The sequence below is a fragment of the Mya arenaria genome, chromosome 9 (genome assembly GCF_026914265.1).
Source record: "Mya arenaria isolate MELC-2E11 chromosome 9, ASM2691426v1".
NCBI lineage: Eukaryota > Metazoa > Mollusca > Bivalvia > Myida > Myidae > Mya > Mya arenaria.
In genome coordinates this window covers 23513105-23534363 of record NC_069130.1, presented here as the reverse complement: position 1 = coordinate 23534363, position 21259 = coordinate 23513105, and the positions used below count along the sequence as shown (strand labels likewise).

General features: G+C 34.3%; 1 protein-coding gene across 3 annotated transcripts in view; it reads left to right on the top strand.

Moving 5' to 3' along the window:
* LOC128246433 (kinesin-like protein unc-104) overlaps positions 1-21259 on the top strand; it is a 111461-nt gene that overhangs the window by 20329 nt on the left and 69873 nt on the right. For all 3 annotated transcript variants that reach the window (XM_052964627.1, XM_052964628.1, XM_052964626.1), the window contains exons 2-6: positions 36-151; positions 2343-2446; positions 3631-3722; positions 16025-16204; positions 17023-17085. In XM_052964627.1, the coding sequence (XP_052820587.1) occupies positions 2347-2446; positions 3631-3722; positions 16025-16204; positions 17023-17085 (435 nt within the window). In that variant the 5' untranslated portion in view covers positions 36-151; positions 2343-2346. The remainder of the gene's footprint in view (positions 1-35; positions 152-2342; positions 2447-3630; positions 3723-16024; positions 16205-17022; positions 17086-21259) is intronic.

The following is a 21259-nucleotide window of genomic DNA, read 5'->3' as shown; positions in this document are numbered from 1 at the left end:
TTCATAAACGAGGACAAATGTTTTGTGTTTTTCAGTAAAATATGGAGTATCTCTAACGGAGAATACAGCTTATATTATGTAAGGATGGGGAAAAGTTGACAGCTCAAGTGAAGAAATAAAGGATTATCATCTAAGAATTTCATAAAAAAAGGTAAGCATTTGATTTATGTTAGTGAAAATTCTGTCTAAATAATGACTGCCTACATATATAAATTTTTTAGTTGGTTTGGGTATTTTATTTAATGAAAACAGTTTTGGTATTGTCATATTTTGCTGGGGTTGGTGTTGTGTGGTCATTTTTGTTGACAGAGTTAAGCATATGCTAAAAGTAAATTATTTTTTAGGTGAGACAGTTAGAAACGAAGTTAGTTCTGTAAATATAAGAAAAAATAGTCATTGAAATTAGGCATTTAAATGAACGAGCCCAAATTCTTATACTTTTGCTTGGCATCATTTTTTTTACAGGCCCTGCTACATATAATTCAGCAAGCCCAGAAGGCATTTTACCAGTGCTTGGCAATAATTAGGTTAATTTAGCTTTCTTCAGGACATATCTTTTATTGATAATAAAGATAATTATTGTTTATTGTTGGACATTATATAACATAATATTATAAACATAAGCTATGTATAGCTGTTTTACCGAGAGCAGTTTTTATTATCAGCTAGTTCGGTGAAAAGATTTATTTTTTAAGATGCCTGTTAACTCGTCCAAACTGATAATGACCCTGTCATCACTTTAAAATCATTCAAGATATCCTCATGAAATTTAGTACACATATTACCTATGATAATTTGAAAATTACCAGTATGCAAAGCAAGGCCCATAACTCTAATAGTTGCTTAGTTATGTCTTATGACAAAATGCAAAAGAACAATCAAGATGATTTTTTTGTTGGCACGTGCTTGCAGTACTATTTCCAGCAGCCGCATCGGCTTTGACGTCCCAATCTCATTCCCGATCAATAACCTTCCTGGGATTTTTGTGGAGTCATCAAACTTGATACATACCTTGGTCAACCTCAGATGATGACCCCTTTTGTTTTTTGGGTCAGTAGGTCAAATCTCAAGGCCATGGTGTCATGGGTGCTCGAATAAACGACACTTCTGATATCTGGAATTCTATTTGCTTTTCCTCCTGATATTATTTTGTTTGAGATTTTTTTAACTTGTAATATCAAACAACACTTAAAAAAAATTAAACTTGGACTGAACTTTCTCATCTTGAAGCAGGTTAAAGTTCAACCATTATTGCTGTGCCAATAATTATATCTCATTGAGTCAATTTGTACTAGTGTTGGGAATCAGACAAAAAAATAATATTGATTATCAGGGAATGAAAACAGATTAAAGAGCAATTAGTTATAAGATATTTCCATTCATTTATAAACAGACCTCCTAGTTTGCATATTAGCTTCATAATTATTTTATAACTACAAATTTGATAAGCATTTTCTGAATTGAAGTCTTGTATGCTATTTTCATTTATCTAGCAAAATTGGTAATAAATTAAATTGGTAGCATCATTAGTGAAAGTTTCTAAAGATTTTAGGGATATGTGACAGAAATGGTTTGAAATTATGGAAAAAAACCTGTTGTGGATAATTATTTTCAGTGATCAATAGTCACAAAATCAATATTGATTAAAAGTTTGCAATGTTGACATTTTACCAAAAAAAAAATGATTTTTAATAGATCAAATAGGAGTTTGCAAGGTTTATGTCTTTTAAAGGCAGATATTCCTGAAAATGAGGTTTCGTCCATTTCGTATTTGAACAGTGAATATACATTACATTATATCACGCCTCCAATATAAATGAGGTAATGCCATTGGTCCAGGACTTTTCCATATTGGGTCACTCTATTTATAGAGTATCAAAATGGCGTCAATTTTTCGATTCCGATGACTAAATGAAACATTTAAACAAATTGTTAACAGGTTGTCATCGTGATATATACGTTACGGGGTTTTGCTCTCACCCGATATGGTTTCTTTTGCCCCATATATCCCCTATCAGGTTACCTACAAACCCCTAACTTAGATATAATATTGTAACAGGTGATAACCTGTTGGCCCGATCTCCGAAGGACCAGTGTAAATTCCTCGAGTCTTGGGGAAAAATTCGAGCCTAGCGGGCTTTGTTACATTCAGTAGAAAAAAATCGGTCCTTTAGTTTGTCATCCAGTTCGAACCAACAAGGAAATTGAGCTTAGCGAGTTCGAGCCAATGGGTTGGACTGTAGTTTTCACAGTGACATACACAAGTTCCATGATCTTAATTGGGAAACATTTTGTAAGGCCCTGATAAAATCTTAATTTGATGTATTTTACCTTTTTTTCAGCAAGATGTCGTCGGTGAAGGTCGTCGTGAGGGTTCGGCCCTTCAACTCACGGGAGATCGCCGCAAACTCCAAGTGTATCATTGAAATGAACGGAAAATCCACAAGTAAATAACTTTCATAGCAATATTTTAAGAAAATATATAAGTGTGTTGAATTATGGAATTTCTAATAATCATAACTTTTTTAATTCACCCTCATTTACACTGTGTAGTTGTTATTGTTAAACTGTATTTTAAGAAACATTTTATGTGAAAAGACAAAAAAATATCATTATTATGTAAAGATCTCGATTTTAATTTTTAGAATCTCAATTAAATGTCATCAAAATCGACGGCTATTAATTGCTCATCTCTTCAAAATAGAGAGTGAGAGTGGTGTAGTGGTTTAGGTGTCTCGGCAGTTCCTCACCCAAGAGGTTGTGGGTTTGATCCTTACCAGGGGATCTTTCTCATGGCTTCTCAAATGGACATTGAAAAATGGCCTCACTGCTGGAGATTGATAATATTAGCTATCAGCTTTTGTTAAATTAAATGAAATAAGTGAAACTATCTTAAGATAGCCAAGAAAAGAACCACGATACTACTGAATTGCCATAACGCTATGTTATGGCTAGTTTTCAAGTAGCCTGTCACTGCAGTTGAGGGGTTGCAAAACATTACAAGTATGTGTCGCCTCATGTATATGTCAAATTTGCTGTTGCGTTTAATTTAAATGGTGTTGTACTTGTGGACGCTTATAGTACACTATACATGCATAAATAACTTCTTTATGCTATTGTGCATGTCATCAGAGTTCGACACTGGTGTCATGGGATCCCGAGGATACCACATTTAATGGAGGGGCACTAGAACCTTGAGGTGACCCATTGGGACACCATCATTTGTTAGCAGAAATTTAAATAGAAACTCAGAATGCATGTTAAATTGAAATCTAAAGTAATTAAAAGTCACACAAATTATTTCATTTATGACTTTTTTAGCACAGGAGGTTGAATGGACTCCTGTCTTCAGGAAGGGACACTTGATGTCAACTTGTGGTGTCCTTTTGGGATCTCTAGGACATAAACTTAGTGTTGACTCCAATGTCATTCTTTAGAAACATGTATGATGTACGCATTCCTGGATGACATAGAGCACAAATAGTAGCCCATTTATACCCACACAAATACATTTAGGATTCGGCAACCTCATTGCTGCTTGACCAAACACTTAATTACAGATAGTGTACATCAGCAGACAGAGTGCATGTGTTGGTCAGTTTTAATGAAAGCATGTTTAATATATTTCAGCTATTGAGAACCCAAAAACTTGTGGACCGAAAGACAAACATGAACAATTCAAGAACTTCTCCTTCGACTACTCATACTGGTCTCATACTGATGTAAGTATCCCAATTAGCACAGTGCGATATCCCCAATACACTACTGAGCTATGCTTCCTTGTGAACCATGGGCAATTTGGCTAGGACACTCGCTGCCTTGTAATCATGCATGATAAATGAGGAAATTTCATTCCCTCTGCAATGAACCAATGCAGAAATATACACAGACGCTGAAATTAAATTATATAAATATAATATTCTGGCGAAAGCTGGAATTGTCTGCCAGATCACTACAAATTTTAAAACAGCTTTGTAGACCACTTGCCCTATGGAGACAACCGAAAATATTGTTATATGCGATTTCATTGGAAGAAGATTTGTATACCCTCTCTCATGCAAATTCAATACAACAATTTCTTTGTCAGTGAAATTTCCCCCGGTTTTTATTATTGATTGAACTAAAGAAAGTACTGTAGTTTCCCGACCATGCCAAATTATAGGCATTAGTCTCATACTGATGTAGATTTCCCTATAAGGGGCAATGTTTTTATATTTAGCAGCCTGTTGTTAACTATGTAATAGTTAATAGGCCAATTGTTCAGAACTTAAATAAAGTTAACAACGCTGTTAACATCATGATTGTTAACTTTCAAATCTATACCCTTCTGAAAGTTTCAGAATACGTTTTGTGATCTGCAGTATAATAAATAAGATTTGAGACAACTCACTGCTTCAGCTGTACAAATGTTTGAATAAAAGATATGAACCGATCAACACATACATCACGTTAAAAAGTTAACAACGATGAAGTTTACAATGTTGTTAATTTAAAAAAAAAAGCTGCTTGTTTATTATACCCCAAAAGGGGTTTGAGTTTATAGGAGTGAGCTAATATTGGTTGGTTCGACTACGCGTACTGGTCTTAAATATGAATTGTCCACATTAGGGGCCGGGTTGTTATTTTTGGCAATCTCTTGTAAACTAAGATGAAAGATAAAAAAGGGTAACAATAATGGCTAGAAAATCGCCAAATGCCAAATTGAGCACTCTGTATACTTTTTAAGCCTGCTTGAATTTTGAAGGAAAAAGTTTTTTTGGTATTGTCCTACAGCTTGTGTTGTTGGTGAAAAGTGTTGCGAGGTTTGATCATTCAATGCACGGGAAATGACCGCTAATTCCAAGCGTGTCATTGTCAACCAGTTGATTAAAAAGTAACATTCTTTATACATTTGAACCTTGCCTAATTTTTGTAGAAAAAGCTCTCCAAAGGCTTGTGTTGTCGTTGTTGTCGGTGTTGTCATGCAAAGTTTGTAATGATGGCCATAATTTAAATGTTGTAACTGATATAAAGTCTCTAATTTTCTGAGAAAACCCAGTCTGCTTTGCTACTTGCAAAGCTGTTTTTATATTCTTTGCAATAATAGTTGAATACCAGCTACAAATTGCAGAAAATCCTGACAGTAAGATGAATTATTACAATTGAAATCAATAAAGCATTATTGTTTGAAGAGCTTGGATTACCGATGAAACGTGAACAATCAGAAGAAAACCCTGGAAAACTTATTAGACCATTATTGTTTGTATCGATCGAAATTCCAGTGATTATAATTTTAGGTCCATGTTCGGATTTATTGTCAATTATTGATTGATAAAAACCTGATTGTTTCAAAGAAGGAGAAATATTTCCACCCTCCATGTAATGCAACGCAGTATTGATGTGGAAAATCCACTTTCTCAGACATAACCTTGAATTTCTTGTGTGTCTTGCCAAGCATACATGTGTGCTTTCTGCTTGTTTACAGAGATCGGTCAGTGTCATAATATCTATATTTCAATGTTTCAAACAGTGAAAATATTTGCCTGTTCTTACGTCCAAATCAAAGATCAGCATGTTCAGGGCTGGGACCCAATTTCAACGATGTCATTTTCGAAATTACAGTTTAATGTTTCGTATACAATTAAAAGGCCCGCCTTTCTCAACAAATGCAATTAAATGTCATAAAATATCCTTTTTATGCATAATTATTATGATTTTTTTTTGTTAATTTTCAATGTTTGCAAAATATTTCACCTCGTGAACACCAAAAGGGTGTGATTTCACTTGCTGCTGCACCACTGGTGAAATATAACTGTTGGTGCTCACTCGTTGATATATTTATATAGTACGATCCTTCACTGAAGCAATCAATTATTCTCTATATCATTGTCCCACATTGTCATGACAGCGTCACCCCTTTGTTTATGATGGACTTGTTGTAGAGTCTTCAAACTTGGTATATACATTGAAGGATGACCTCTATATTTATTTTTCAGTCAAAAAGTTGAAGGTCATAGTCAAACTTTTTCACAAAAGTCGACTAAAAATTCACAAAAATATTTAGATTTTTTCTCAACTCTTTACAAGTCAACTTAATGGCTTTAGTACATTAATGTTTAAATGCATTCCTGGTCTCTTAAAATTCTGTATCTTATAGTGCCTTTGCTTTAGTTTAGTTTAAACATATTTTTTTTACAACGATTGTGAAACAAGTTATAACAACATTATATTAATCACTCTCGTTGGCACGATTTTACGCGAGAGTGTGGTCTTGTGTTGTGGGGGAAACCGGAGAACCCGGAGGAAACCCACTTGTCCGGCTTGGTGACCACAAACCAAACTCACATGCGCCCAGGCTGGGAATCGAACCCGGGTCGCCTAGGTGAGAAGCGAGTGCGCTAACCACTGCGCTAACCGGACAACCCCTTTGCTTTCTGTTTCCTTGTTTGAAATATACTATCGTGAATACACAATTTTAGGCATTTTTGTCACTATTTTAACATTTCTAAGGGCTCTGACCCCCTTCATAAAAAGGTGGAAAAAAACTCTGCAATCACTTATCTTTGTGAAAAATCTTGAAATATAAATGCTGCACATTTTTCAACTGCTATATAATCACTTAAAAAATTCTGTTTGTTACCTTGTTTAATCATGTATCATTTATGCATATTTGTATCTTTAGATAATGATTGTTATCCATCTGATACGCTACCAGTAGTTTTAATAAACAAACTTTTAGATGTTTCTCATTCATGCTGCAAAATTGAATTGAATTATTTATAAATCTTTGGGCTTCCAGGCATTCAAACACAAATTGCCAGTATGAAGTTGAGAAAAAAAAACCCGTATGCATGTCACACATTATATAACAAAGGCTCTTAGAAGCGCCATTTTCATGCTACATTAAACATAAACTGAGAATTGCTCATGGGACTAAATAGTTTATGAAACTTGAACATTGGAAGTGGACGCAATGGCGATGTTCAGTGTTGCTTTGTTTAGATAGACTCCCTCATGTTTTTTTACCAATTTTTTTTTCATAGTAATTTAATGCATCTTAAAGCCAGGGATGTGATTTGTCCGCGGATTCGCGGAATTCCACGGATCTAATGGCACCAGAGACCCGAAACCCCCCCCCCCCAAAAAAAAAATTATTTGGTTGCATTCAGTTGTTTAAGTTAATTTTCCAGTTTGCTTCAAATTTAAAGTCAGGAGAGCCCTCAAAAGAGCTTCTAAAAAGCCATTTTTTCTTCTACAACAGTGCGCTTTTGACCCAAAGAGCCAATAAACCCATGGCCGAAAAAGTTTCAGCCCTCCAGCTGCCAGGTCAATCACATTTCTGAAAGCACTAATATTATATTTTTTTACTCTTAGATACCAACAATAGAGAAAAATGATATAAGTATAAAAATAACCCTGGTTTTAGTGTGGAGCTAAACGTGACGCAGGTATTTCAGGATATATGAACGCAGGAAGTCATTCAAGCACATTCCATAAAGTACGCTTAGTGCTTCTTGGGAAATTTGCAAGTGTGCCCTTTATTTGAGCTTTAAACATGTATTATGTCTTTTTGATTCAAAGTTAGAAAAGTATTCAAAAGCAGAGAATTTATTATTAAAGGACAGTTGAACAAGTCATCATACCTAGCATAAACGCTAGAAAAAATGCCATCAATCTTTATATATACATATTAGATAACAATTCATTATGATTAAAACTTCAGTATCTTCTGCAATTAGGTATTTGTTCTAAAAGAAATGTTATCGCCATTAATACAATAAAAGAATAGCTGATAATTGTAATGGCATATATCATTGGTCAGAGGACATCATCCAATCAGAACGCAATATTGAAATAAACAATGATGTCATAACCCACATAGGTTACACAATATGAACTTCAAGTTTTATCTTTTCAAAAGACAAGTGAATGAAAATATTAACCATGGGGCATTACTCACAATTATTTGACCCACAGTTATTGGACATATCACACATGTTGGTAGTGTCAAAGTTATGTACATACCAAGTTTCATGTCAATATCTCTTAAAAAAAATAAAATAATGGCCAACAACTTTTTGCATGACAACAACGGCATTGCTAATGGCACTAAGGCACTGGTAATAACTTGACTATTTTCTTCAAAAACAGGGATGAGAATCTACAGAATCCGGGATTTTCAGGATTTTTGTGTTATTCAATTTGTACATATAATTATGTTTAAATGCGATGTTGGGCTCTTAAAAGGCTGAAAACCAAGGATCTTCATCCCCCTTAAGGCCCTGGACCTGCCAAGGGGCCTCAATTGGCCCCCATGTGAGCTGGCATAAAGTTCAAGGATTTCTGCTTTCAGCCATTTTCACGTTCTGTATGAAAAGTAGACCATCTATAAAATGGCAATATTGTTGAAACATTCAGAGAACATTTTGTTTAAAGGTCTTCATCAGGTTTTTAGTTTCTTTGAACTTCAATTTAAAAGCAGTTTTCTTGACAGTATGAGTGGTAAAACAATCAAACCAACCAATCCTTCATGCGTTTGATCTTGCTAAATGGAAAAAAGCAAGTATTTTAGGCTCCTATTAAGTTATAAAACTGGAATTCTAGACATTTTGGAGTCAGAGTCTTAATGATAGCTTAGATAGACAGTAGTTAGGGTCATGATAGAGTTGTACAATGCATAGATATGGACATACATGAGCATATCCTTATTGGCACCAGAGGTTTGGGGGTGGGGGGGGGGGGGCTGAGGGAAGAACGTTTCTTTAAATCTGACTCAAAACTTGTATAAAATGCATCTTATTTCAATGTAACATTCTATCGGCTACAACGGGGCTTCCATCATATTTCTTTTGTGAAGCGTTAATAAATTATAACTTCCTTAGTGTTGGCCTGAATGTCTCCATACTAGCACATGCTTATTTGCAAAAACATTTACTTAATAAAACAAATTGATAACTAAATGGTAATTTGGAGGATAAATTCGTCTGAGGCCTTTTTCAATTATCAAATCTATATCTGTCTGGCAATCCCATGAAAGGATGAGACGTGATGGTAAACACTTAACTTTGATAAGTCACACGTCACACGATGTTTTGAACAACACATATTTTCTATCTGAATTGATGACAGGGGGATTGACACGCTACCCTGCACGTCTGTGTGGACAATAACTATACATATATCTTTTTCTGCGTCGGTATTCATAAAAAATTTAAGTCACGTCCTTACTTAAATTAGTCCCTTAAGTCAAGTATACCACTAAGGTCATACTCTAAAATAACCTCAAAATATCTGCAATTCTTTATTTCCATGGATTTTATTGAATATACAAACTTTAACGCTAATAACACTAATCTACTTTTCTACTTCTTCGGCCTCTTCTATGACTAGAAATGACTGATGTTAAGAAATGGCTGAGAAGTTTTATGAATTATGTAACGCCCCTTATCTCTGTGAGGTTGTAAAAATGTTTTGAAAGTAATTTAACAACTTATTTGGTTTTTAGGCTGTCCAACTTTGTACGGATGTTGGTAAAATAATGTCGAAATAGCTGCATCATATTTATGCAATGCTTTTTTTATTACATGTTGGAACCCAAGCATAAAATGGCTGAATATTGGCAAATCTGAAAATCTGCTGCTGTTTTGTTTATTCATTGTGCAAATAATATCTACTTCCTATAATGAGGATAAATCGTCATATTCCACAATCAGGATTGTGAAGTATTGATTGTACGTTGGCGATCAGAGTGCAATATTGAGTCACAAATCCCAAATGGAATCTTTTATGAATATCTCATTGAATATTGGCCAGAAAATCTTGGAGGGAACACAAATTGGCATCTGATGTGGTCATAATTGGCTTTGGTTGACCATAAATGGATGCAGATGACCATTATTGACTTAGGTTATGAACATAATTGTCTAGCTAGTTATAATTGGCCAACAGTAATTTTGTACTGAGAATTTTCTTTGATAATTTGTCTTTTTTGCTAAAATTGTGTACTTTTTTTGTCATCAAAATTATGTAATGTGACCGTAGAGAAAATTGCCATGAAATCAGCCTGACGCTATTAGTACTTTTGTTATCACTGTGAATTTGTTCACATGAAATGAAATAATGGTAGAAAATGGACTTGGCATTGTTTGACCCTATAGTTTTCATAGTATTGTATGACTTTAGCGAATTCTCCAAATAGATTATTAAAAAAATGAAATAAAGATGGAAGCACTTTTTGCCTGTTGATGGTGCTTGAATATCAATATTTTTTGCATAACAGACATGTGTTTATTTCCCAGACCCATAAAACTCTTATGTATAATCCTGACCCTGGGTAAGATAACTCAAGTGCAACTACGCGTCATCTGATAAAACTTCAGTACCCGTTAATGATATTCAAATGAAACTTGGTACACAGTATGTGGCAGAGACAATCCCCACATGTATAATCAGGGCCCATAACTTCGGCAGGGGATCATGTGATACCCGATTAAAGTTACGATGGCACGGTCAAAATAGAAATATTTTCGAAAATGTATCATTACCAGCAGGGCTTCGGAAAGTTCGAGATCTCAATTGGTCTGGGTGCACCATCTAGCATGTATAAATGCAGACTGTTTATAAGAAAAAAGTAGGTTTTATTTCGGACATTTAAAATATGAAAAGGCAAACATTATCAAAAATATTGGCATTATGTAATACGTCAGAAAAATGTATCTCCTGTTATGTACCACGTATTTGGACTGATTTTGTAACAAACGTCTGCCAATTAGAAGATATCTAGTGTTCGTCATAGCAAAAAGCAGCTGGTCGCGTTAATCTGATTTTGTTTTACTTTTTGTAAACATTCCCGCTTGGCTAAATATTCGCAAGGCTTGAAGTATTTTGGTTGGTCCCTGGGATCGAGCCAACAGGTTTTGTTTGTTTCTTTCTTTTGTTATTGTTTTTAAATTATCAGTTTTGTGAAAAGAAAAACGTTGGGGTATTGACTGAAAGCCTTCACGTCGTTGTTGTTGTCGTTGACAGTGGTCTTGTTGTGCTTAAACTTGGCCATAACTCAAAAATCTTTCAAGATATTCAACTGAAACTTGGTACACATGTTGCCAGAGGCAATTCACACATGCACAACAAGGCACATAACTCTAGGTTGAACAATTTTAGAATTATGTCCCTTTGATATGTGATTAAAGAAAAGCAGACAAGCCTTGGAATTTTGGTCTGCAGTGATCTTGTTAAACATTTGAGTGTTGCTGACAATTGGGCCAAACAACAAACATGTTGGGATGCAGGTTTCAGAATGTTTATCGAGAATTATTCCATCACTGCCTGCTAAAACTATTGATCTTGGAGAATCTATAAAGACTAGTCATTCAAGTCATGCTCACTTCTAAGGGAATGCAGAAAAAAATATCTGAGTCAGCGCAAAGACTCATAGAGACTTCCAGTATTTTACTGTTTAATCATCTCCCAATATTGATCGGCTACTGCGTCAATATAGAGGTCTGTTGTGGTTTCCTCCATGTGGTTGTTTAGAATTTGATGAAGAAAATTGATAATGTTCAACTATTGCTATTTTAAGCTTGTCTGTTTTTTTTGAAAACTGAAAGTTAAGTTAATGTTGTGGCCTTGTGGTGTTGTTGTCATCATCCCTTTTGTCAGTGTCATTGGTGTTGGCATGCAAAAACTTTTACCTTGGCCATTATTAATAAAACTGTTGAAGATATTCAAATGAAACTTAGTACACATGTTGCCAGAGACAAAAAGCACATGTACATAATGCTCATGTTTTTGGCTTTAATAATTGCTGAGCTATACCCCTTTTTTAAATGAGAGCAATAACAGATGGACGATTCTGTTCACTTTGTGGCACTCTTGTTAATGAGTGTAAGGTACTGAGGAAAATAGGTCTTGGCAATATGAAGGCCAATTATTTTAAGGCCATACCAAATCCAAAATTTGTTTAACATCAGGTTGCTAATTCAAAACCTCCCTATCATCAGGCCATGCATCTGGAAAAACAAACCAACAATTTGGGCCAAAGAAAAATCAAATATTATTCATTTGCAAAAAAGACATTATTAAGACAGATGCCGGGCCATGAAAGTTGATTTTCAAATGAAATCCATACAAAATGGCATATTGTACATTTATAGGTCTAGACAGCTAGAAATTAATTTTCTGCCTGAATGATGACTCAGCATTATGTAATCAACTTTTAAACTCTAGAAAAATTATTATTTTCTTATTCGCTAGAATTCTCAATAATTGTCTTTTCTGCTTTTTACCCTCTCTAGTAACACAAAAATAACAGTATAAAAAATTCATTAACAGGAAGCCTTGTTATTTAGCACTTTAACGCTCCTTGAAATTTATGCAACAAAAGAATCTAAATATAGGTTACAGTTTATTAAGTAATTTCTTTGTGAATAAATAACCATAAGGAAGCAGAGCACAGCAAAGCAACCGCTGTTTCTTATTCACGAAGAAATTACTTAATAAATACAAACCGACTTAGTGTTAGCTCCTCCCAAATTGCATCAGCTTTAAATCAAGCTGACTATGCCTGTGGAAAAGACCTGTCAATCGAAGCAAGATATTGTGGCGTAATTTAAATCAGTGTTTACACTAAAATTGCGCCTTTGCATATGCAAACAGTAGGTGTGTCTATATTCGCATGCGCAATTATAGCAATTAAAATACTTACCGTATTATATCATGTATAGGACGCTAGCATAGATAGGACGCAGGCAAAATAATAGTTGAAAAACGGGTAAAAACCCTTAATATATAAGATAGGACGCAGTGGAAAAATGTCAAAATCGGAGCCGAAAATTTGAGGTTGGTAAAGTATTTATAACATATATTGAAGTAAAAAACAAACAAAAAATTGTATATAAGGCATAATTCTATAACTGTATTGTGTATTTCGATAATTATCATCGTATTTTGGTAATTTAGCGTACACAACAATGATATGTCTTGACATTTTGAGAACATTCACGCATATTACAAATGCTGTAATATTCCCGACACGCCTTCTGACTGACAGTCAACTGTTGCATCCGTTGCAATAGTCCCCACATGCCTTCTGAATAACAGTCAACCGTTGCATCCGTTGCAATAGTCCCCACATGCCTTCTGAATAACAGTCAACCGTTGCAACTGTTGCAGCCGTTGCAATCGCAACTGTGTATTGTCAAAACTGATGATTGTTTTGTTAAGGCGTGTCGCTGCGCGGATTAATTGTCGGCATAATTAATGCGTGTCAGTAATTAGCCTTGCCAGTGGAAGGCACGTCGGGTAAAGTGGGAACAAACAACCATACGGTATTACCATCGCAATAGTTTGTTCTATTGATGCATTTCTAATGACAGACAGCGGGTGTTTTTCACACCTTCGCATATTTGAAAAGATTTGATATTTTCGACCTGAAAAGGACTTGGAAAAAAATGGGAAAAACAGATAAAATTCTAATAGCATAGAAAGGACGCAGGCAATTTTTAAGACGAGAATTGGGGGTAAAAAAGCGCGTCCTATGCATGATATAATACGGTAATCCTGAAGAGTCGTCTTTAGAAATAAGTAACAATTCTTCAAAAATAAGAAATGAAAGATTTTAAAAATCTAGCGCCCCTGCAATTGGCTGGCAATGTTGGGCAAACACTAAGTTATTTAAGAACATGTCACTATTTTTTTCATCTGCAGAGGACAGGTGCATAGAATGTGTCCTTTCATGAGAAGAAACATATCATGACTTGTGTTCAATAAAATATTTAGACCCAGTTATCGCAAAAACTATTTGGTGTTTGCATTTTTGTGTGGTCCAATGACAATCAAGGATTTTACAAATTTTCTGTTCATTAATCATGTTATTCATGTAATTTTATGCACCAGTCAATTGTAAACACAGCCCCCCAGGTCTGGGGTATAGAGGGGACTTTGACTTTTGGTCAAGCCAAGCCCGGGTAAAATCACGAACTGCTGGTAAACTCCCTGCCAAATACCCCTGCACCATAGGGACCCTTAGTAAGCCCCATTCCCCGCTATATTTGGCGTGAAGACAAAATCACCGCATTCACTCGGCACTGCGGTGCCACCTGGAAGGTAAAAACACCGCCCATTTCCCCGGCTACCACTGGTATACCCCCAGACCTGGGGCAGCTGTGGTTACAATTGACTGGTGCATTATTCTTCGAAGGCTTACTTGTTAAAGTGACACTCTTATTTAAAATAAATACATACACATGCATAACAAATATCAATTTTGACTGATAGACCTTTAACTACTAACTAAATAATGCTAATAAACAAAATATTGTTTAATGTTAACAAAATTGTAACTGTGTATTTAATTGCAGAAAGCGCAAAAATATTAAATGATTGGTGAATGCTAAAAGATTTACTGTGGTCTTCTATAGTCTCATAAGGTAGAAATACCAATTTTGTTTTATGCACATTTTTTTTCAAATTTAACTCGGTTCCCTTCATAAGATCCATTGTTTTCGACATTTATTCATCCTTTTTGGAATATTAAAACAATATCATTAGTTGTGGTAAATCTGATTAGGGAGTAAGAGTGCATCTTTAATCTACAGTGTCAGTAGTAGAAGGCAGCATATACTTGGTATTTGCATTTTTTATACCAAACTAGTTTCAGATTTGGTTTCAAGCTTTTTGGCTGTTTGGAAACCAGGTGTTTCGAAGGTTTTGCTTGAAACAACAAATGCATGGTTTTGTATACAGTTTCAACAAGATGATTGGCCTTGACTGCATGTAGCCATCATTTCTGAATTTCTTTAAAACAATGAGACCGCAGATGGTCGCAGATGCCTATATCAACACATGTTTTGAATTTCTGTCTGCCATGTTGTTTGTTCAAAGTGAACTAGTTATCGGATGGAATGAACCAATGAAACCAGCTCTGAAGGGTTTTTTAATAGTTTCAAAAACCAGTCTCAGTTTTCATAAAACAAACAATAAAACTGGTTTGCATTTTATTTGAAACTGTTACAACAAATACACCGTTCATGAAACAGATATAAAACCAAAACTTCTTTATTACCAACAAAAGCGCCATAAGTCTTTGCATTTTCATGTTGCCAATATGGCCTTCATGTTGGCCTGCTCTTTTTTCTGTAGATGGCTGGCCAAAATTTATATCTAACATACTTACATGCCATGCATTTCTCCAAGATCTATTTAATAAATATTATTCTTTAATTCTTTTTTATTAGTTTGTCTATTTTCATGGTATATGGTGAAGAAATATTCATAGATTTGGTGATAAGTTGGAGTTGAATTTGAATATTCATGTAGTATAAAATTTACTATCCTATTTTCCAAGGGACAGTGTTTTTTAATGGTAAAATGTATAGTTATATTCATAGGCTCGGTTATAAGTTATCATGGTTGAATATGAATAAATATGTAGTACAAAGTTTTACAATCCTTTTTACGATTCCCTGTCTATTTTCATGGTAAAAAATAAAGATATTTTCATAGCCATAGTGATAAGTTATTATAGAAAATGAATTTTAATGTAGTACGAAGTTTTACTATCCTTTTTTCCCCATTTTCTGTCTGTTTTCATCATAAAAAGTAAAGTTATATTCATAGCCTTGGTTTTAAGTTATGGAAGAATATGAATATTGATGTTACAGTACGAAGTTTTACTATCCTATTTTTACATGAAACATTCCGTAGACTAATTGGAATTATTATGTCTGGGTTCTGAAGATGTGTTGGCGACTGCATGCAGAAATTTAATGTTGGGGTTCACTCGAAACTGTTTTATATATTAAACATGAAACTTGGTACATATCTGCACTTTGCACCTTTATTTTAGCAATATCTGAACACTGTTTAAGAAATTACTTTTAAACTTGGTGCACATCTGAACTAGGACATTACAAACTTGTGTAGCAGGTCCCATAACTCCTGCTTAAAAATATGTTGAGTTATGCCTCTTATCTGAAAGAGAAAAAACAGGTGCACATTGGCAACCACATGATGCTCTTGTCATAACTGACATCTATCTATTTTCCAGGCAAATGACCCCAAGTTTGCAGACCAGAAAATGGTGTATAGTGACATTGGTATGGAAATGTTACAACATGCATTCGATGGCTATAATGTGTGTATCTTCGCCTATGGACAAACGGGCTCGGGAAAGAGTTATACCATGATGGGTCGGAGTGATGAAGCCCAGCAGGGGATCATACCTCAGGTAAGAGTTATACCATGATGGGTAGGAGTGATGAAGCCCAGATCATACCTCAGGTAAGAGTTATACCATGATGGGTCGGAGTGATGAAGCCCAGCAGGGGATCATACCTCAGGTAAGAGTTATACCATGATGGGTAGGAGTGATGAAGCCCAGATCATACCTCAGGTAAGAGTTATACCATGATGGGTAGGAGTGATGAAGCCCAGATCATACCTCAGGTAAGAGTTATACCATGATGGGTCGGAGTGATGAAGGCCAGGAGGGGATCATACCTCAGGTAAGAGTTATACCATGATGGGTCGGAGTGATGAAGGCCAGCAGGAGATCATACCTCAGGCAAGAGTTATACCATGATGGGCCGAAGTGATGAAGGCCAGCAGGAGATCATACCTCAGGTAAGAGTTATACCATGATGGGTCGGAGTGATGAAGCCCAGGTCATACCTCAGGTAAGAGTTATACCATGATGGGTTGGAGTGATGAAGGCCAGCAGGAGATCATACCTCAGGTAAGAGTTATACCATGATGGGTTGAAGTGATGAAGGCCAGCAGGAGATCATACCTCAGGTAAGAGTTATACCATGATGGGTCGAAGTGATGAAGGCCAGCAGGAGATCATACCTCAGGCAAGAGTTATACCATGATGGGTCAGAGTGATGAAGGCCAGCAGGGGATCATACCTCAGGTAAGAGTTATACCATGATGGGTAGATTTTCATCATATATTACAGTTTTAAACTTAAATTTGTAAATTTAAAGTGTTTCTTATTCAACAATTTTGTGTGTTACTGTTTTTAATAAATGTTTCATTATTTTCCAGCTTTGTGAGGACCTCTTTGAGAAGATAAAGGTGTCTGATGCCGACACCAACTACTCTGTAGAGGTGAGAACATAAAGAGAAATCACAATGTTACAAGAAATAAGAACAGCTTTATAGATTAGCATATTATTAAAAAATCAAAGCACCTATAGTGATGTAAGGAGAGAGTTACTTAAGATTCCATGATTGGTTTTATTTGAAGCCAATGTCAATGTAGTGTTATAAGGAATAAGGAAGTTCTCATGGATTAGCGAATAGTTAAAAAAAAACAATGCGCCTAAAGTGATGTAAGGGAGAAACCAACCGTGATTCCATGATTGGTTTGATTTAAAAACAAATCGCAATGTTACAAATGTTACAAGGAATTTAGGAAGTCCTCCTGATAAGCATATTATTAAAAAATCAAAGCACCTATAGTGATGTTAGGGATGTTGGTGATTTTAAGGAAAGAGCAAATTTCATATTGACTATTTTCGCTAGGTTGAAATTATGAGAATTTCAGAAAACATCAGTAAAATAATATCTAACAAGGTTTTGGTTGGTACCTGACTAATCTGTGACAAATCATGCTGGGTAGCTATGTAACGCAGAGTTCTCTGTATATGTAAGTGGTCGATTTTGGTGATCTATAGAAAATGAATCTTGCAGCAATGAGGCAGTGAGACAAAACTGGACAAATCCTGAACTTTCATTGGTCAAAAATAAGTGCAAACACCAATCAATCTGTCATCTCTCTTTCCAATATAAACAGGATACATATCAGGGATTTTTCTATAGTACCCACGGGTCCGACTATCAGACCCATTCCCAAAGCAAAATATAAGGTATTTTTCCCAATCTTCAGAAAAAAATCCCAATCAAAAAAAAAAATTTTTTTTTTTTTTTAGAAAGTCTTTTGATTAGTATTGGTTCATTTTGCAACATCCTAATAAATCATGTGATGTAAAGGTTTTTTGATAATTGATCTCAGAAATCATTGATTTTCATCACATTCAGAGATCAGTATGAATTATCTGTCATGATTTATTGCAATAGATATTTACACCCCAAGGATTGATATTTCAGACATTTTGGGTCTTTTAAAGGGTAAATAAACTAATATTAAATCATTTCCTAATTTGCAGGAGACTAGATAGCTTTTTCTCTTAACTGTAAAATTTCCCAATTTGGCATTTTCACGACGCAAAATTTCCCAAAATGTCCAGGGTCTTTTTCCCAAAATGGGCAGAAAAAGCCCTGCATATAACCATGGCATTAATATTTTGTCTGTCTTTCTCTGAAGCAATAAAGCTGTATTATTCCACAATCAATCGTCAAGGTGGAACCCAATTTTCTTGATTGCGCCTCTGCCGACTGGCTCGTAATTTCACAAGATAGTCTGTCTTTCTGAACCATGCACCTAGATGTAATTGCTTGGCAAAGTATCAAGTCTTCGAGTTGTTTAATATGGTGTGATGTGTGAGGTTCAATAAAAATGGTAATTTTGAGATTAGAAATATGTCTCTATTCATTGGCATTTACAAGATAATGTTGAAAAAAACACAATAACTTCTCACTTCTCAGAATAGCCTTAGTTGTTCATACTGATTAAATATTGCCACGAAATATAAATAAATAAAATATATATATATATATATATATATATATATATATATATATATATATATATATATATATATATATATATATATATATATATATAATTGAGAACTCGAACATATGTCATGAATGAAGTTAATTTCGCATCAGTATTTAGATTTATATATTAAGCTTTATACTACCATTGAACTATTAGCTGAAGCAGAAATTAAACCATTGAAATATTGACATTGATAGCTATTTTACCTTTGAATTATTAGCTTTTTTACCATAATGATTGAATTATTAGCTATTTTACCATTGAATAATTAGCTTTTTTACCCAAATGAGTTAATTATTAGCTCTTTTACCATTAAATTATTAATTTAATTTTACTATTGTATTATTAGCTACATAACCAATGAATTATTAGTTTATAAGATTTTAGCTTGTCCTGTTATCTCCCTTGTTTGACTGAAAAAATACCAGACTAGCATTGGCATTCTCTCAGTTGCACTCTTGTTTGAAGAAAAAGTCAAAGTTTTGTTACAGACACAGTGTTTTGTTGGTGCTATGCTGGTTGCCATAAGTTGAAGATTATATTAACATAAAACTTGGTGAACAATTGTTCACTGCAGCATTTATTTGATTAAACACACACACACAGCTAGTCCCATGTTCAAATATACCAGTTCTGAAATACCCAGAGATCGCAAATTTTGACTTGAGGCCTTTTATTTTTTATTGTTTGTTTAACAAACCGCCATGATTGAATATGTTCGTAGGTGGAGGAAATAAAATAAAAAATAAAAAATAAAAAACTGATTTTACTGTTTTGCTGTCAGAGAAATAACCTAAATGTAACCAGTCAGCAATGTTTCTTCAGCATTGTTGTCAAATCAAACATCTGGATACAAAATCAGCGCTTACGATTGGATGAGTTAAAGCCGACTGGCTACAGAAATGATGAAAAGTTTATGTAGAAGGAGTTGTCTTACTTTCCCTGACAATTTTATTTTAATCAACGGGTAAAATTTGGAGCGGACGGAATAAAAAAGTTTGGGATTTCCAATTTATACTGAAAGTAAGCAGTGTAAGGTGGTAACATTAATGTCCTGAAAAACGATGACGTAAACATCATTTTATATGATTGATTAACGCTTGGCACTATTTTAAAAAAAAATATCTATTAAGATGCAGTTTCTATTTTCAACTAGTATTAATGAATGATTTCAAAGCACTGGTAATTTGCACCTGAGCTTTAAGAAAGTATCAATTAAACACAGGTGGTGTGGTCTACTGTTTCAAAAAAAGTACGCTGAAATATCACCATAATACTATAGTTCCTGATGGAAAGATGATAATTATAAAAAAAAATGGGCTTGTTTAAGCTGATATGAGTCTCAAAGAGTATTTCCTTATACCAACTTTTGTAACTTAAGTTATTGTATGTTCTAATCCGATCAGGTCAAGGAGGTTCATCGAACATGACTTGTGGGTCTTAAATGGACTAGACACCTGATGGAACCAAAATTGGCAAATGCAGTATTTCCTTTAAACAAGTATTATAATTGTCAATAAGATTCAGGGAGTCCGAAATGATGCATTTTAATTGGGCGTAATTTGTTACATTTTTTCTCCTAAATGAAATTAAAAATAAACTTGGATGATTTTATTGGGTCATTCAAGTTTATTTTTAATTTCAATATAGGAGAAAGAAAGTAATAAATTACTCCCAAAATGCATCATTTTGGACTAGAAATTGTAAATATTTATTGGGGGAATATTATAACCCCCTAAAAACCCTACAAACTCTTAAAACAAAATAATGTTCACTTTGGAGGGCTTCAATTAAGTCAAAAGCTTATGCAACCACTAAGGTAAAGTCCAGGATCAGTGCCTGAGTAGCAAGAAAAAGGTTTTGAATGTAATATTTGAAACAGAATTTGCCAAAGGTCAAGGTCATACTTAAAGGTCGAGTTTGCTTAATTAAGTTAATTTTTGTATAGAATGTCAGATTAAAGCTTATGGGAACTGCAGTTCATTTTAGAAAATGAGATTAACTATAATGACTTTCATTATGGAGACAGAAATGCAGTGTGTTATTCAATTATTTTATTAATGTGCAGTGACATTCAAAAAGAAATTTCTCTTCTGATTTGCAAAACTAAATATTTCCACTATCCTGGTAATAAGATTTAAGCTCATTATTTATTTATGTGGAAAACTTTGGGGAAATGTCAGTTTTTTTTATTATATTTAATGTCATTATTAGAAATCCTGTTTGTGCTAAATCAGACTAAATCTGCTTAGGCGCAGACTGAGGCAGAAACAGATGTTTTACAGCTTTTATTTTAATGGAATTTTGAACTTAACAGAAAAGGAACTGTGAAGATTATAACATACAACAGAAAAGGAACTGTGAAGATTATAACATACAGACAAATGATCATTATAAGTCAGCTGAGAAAAATGAATAGATTTTTTTTTTTGTATAATATGTAATAAAAACAAACAAAAAACAGCAGGCATAGTCTACCTTGACAAAAAAAAATAATTTTCTTTGCCAAAAAAAACACAAAAAAACTAGAAGAACTTACAGTGGCCTTTAATTATAATAATAACAACAACAAATAAATGAAACCTCTGTAATATCGTT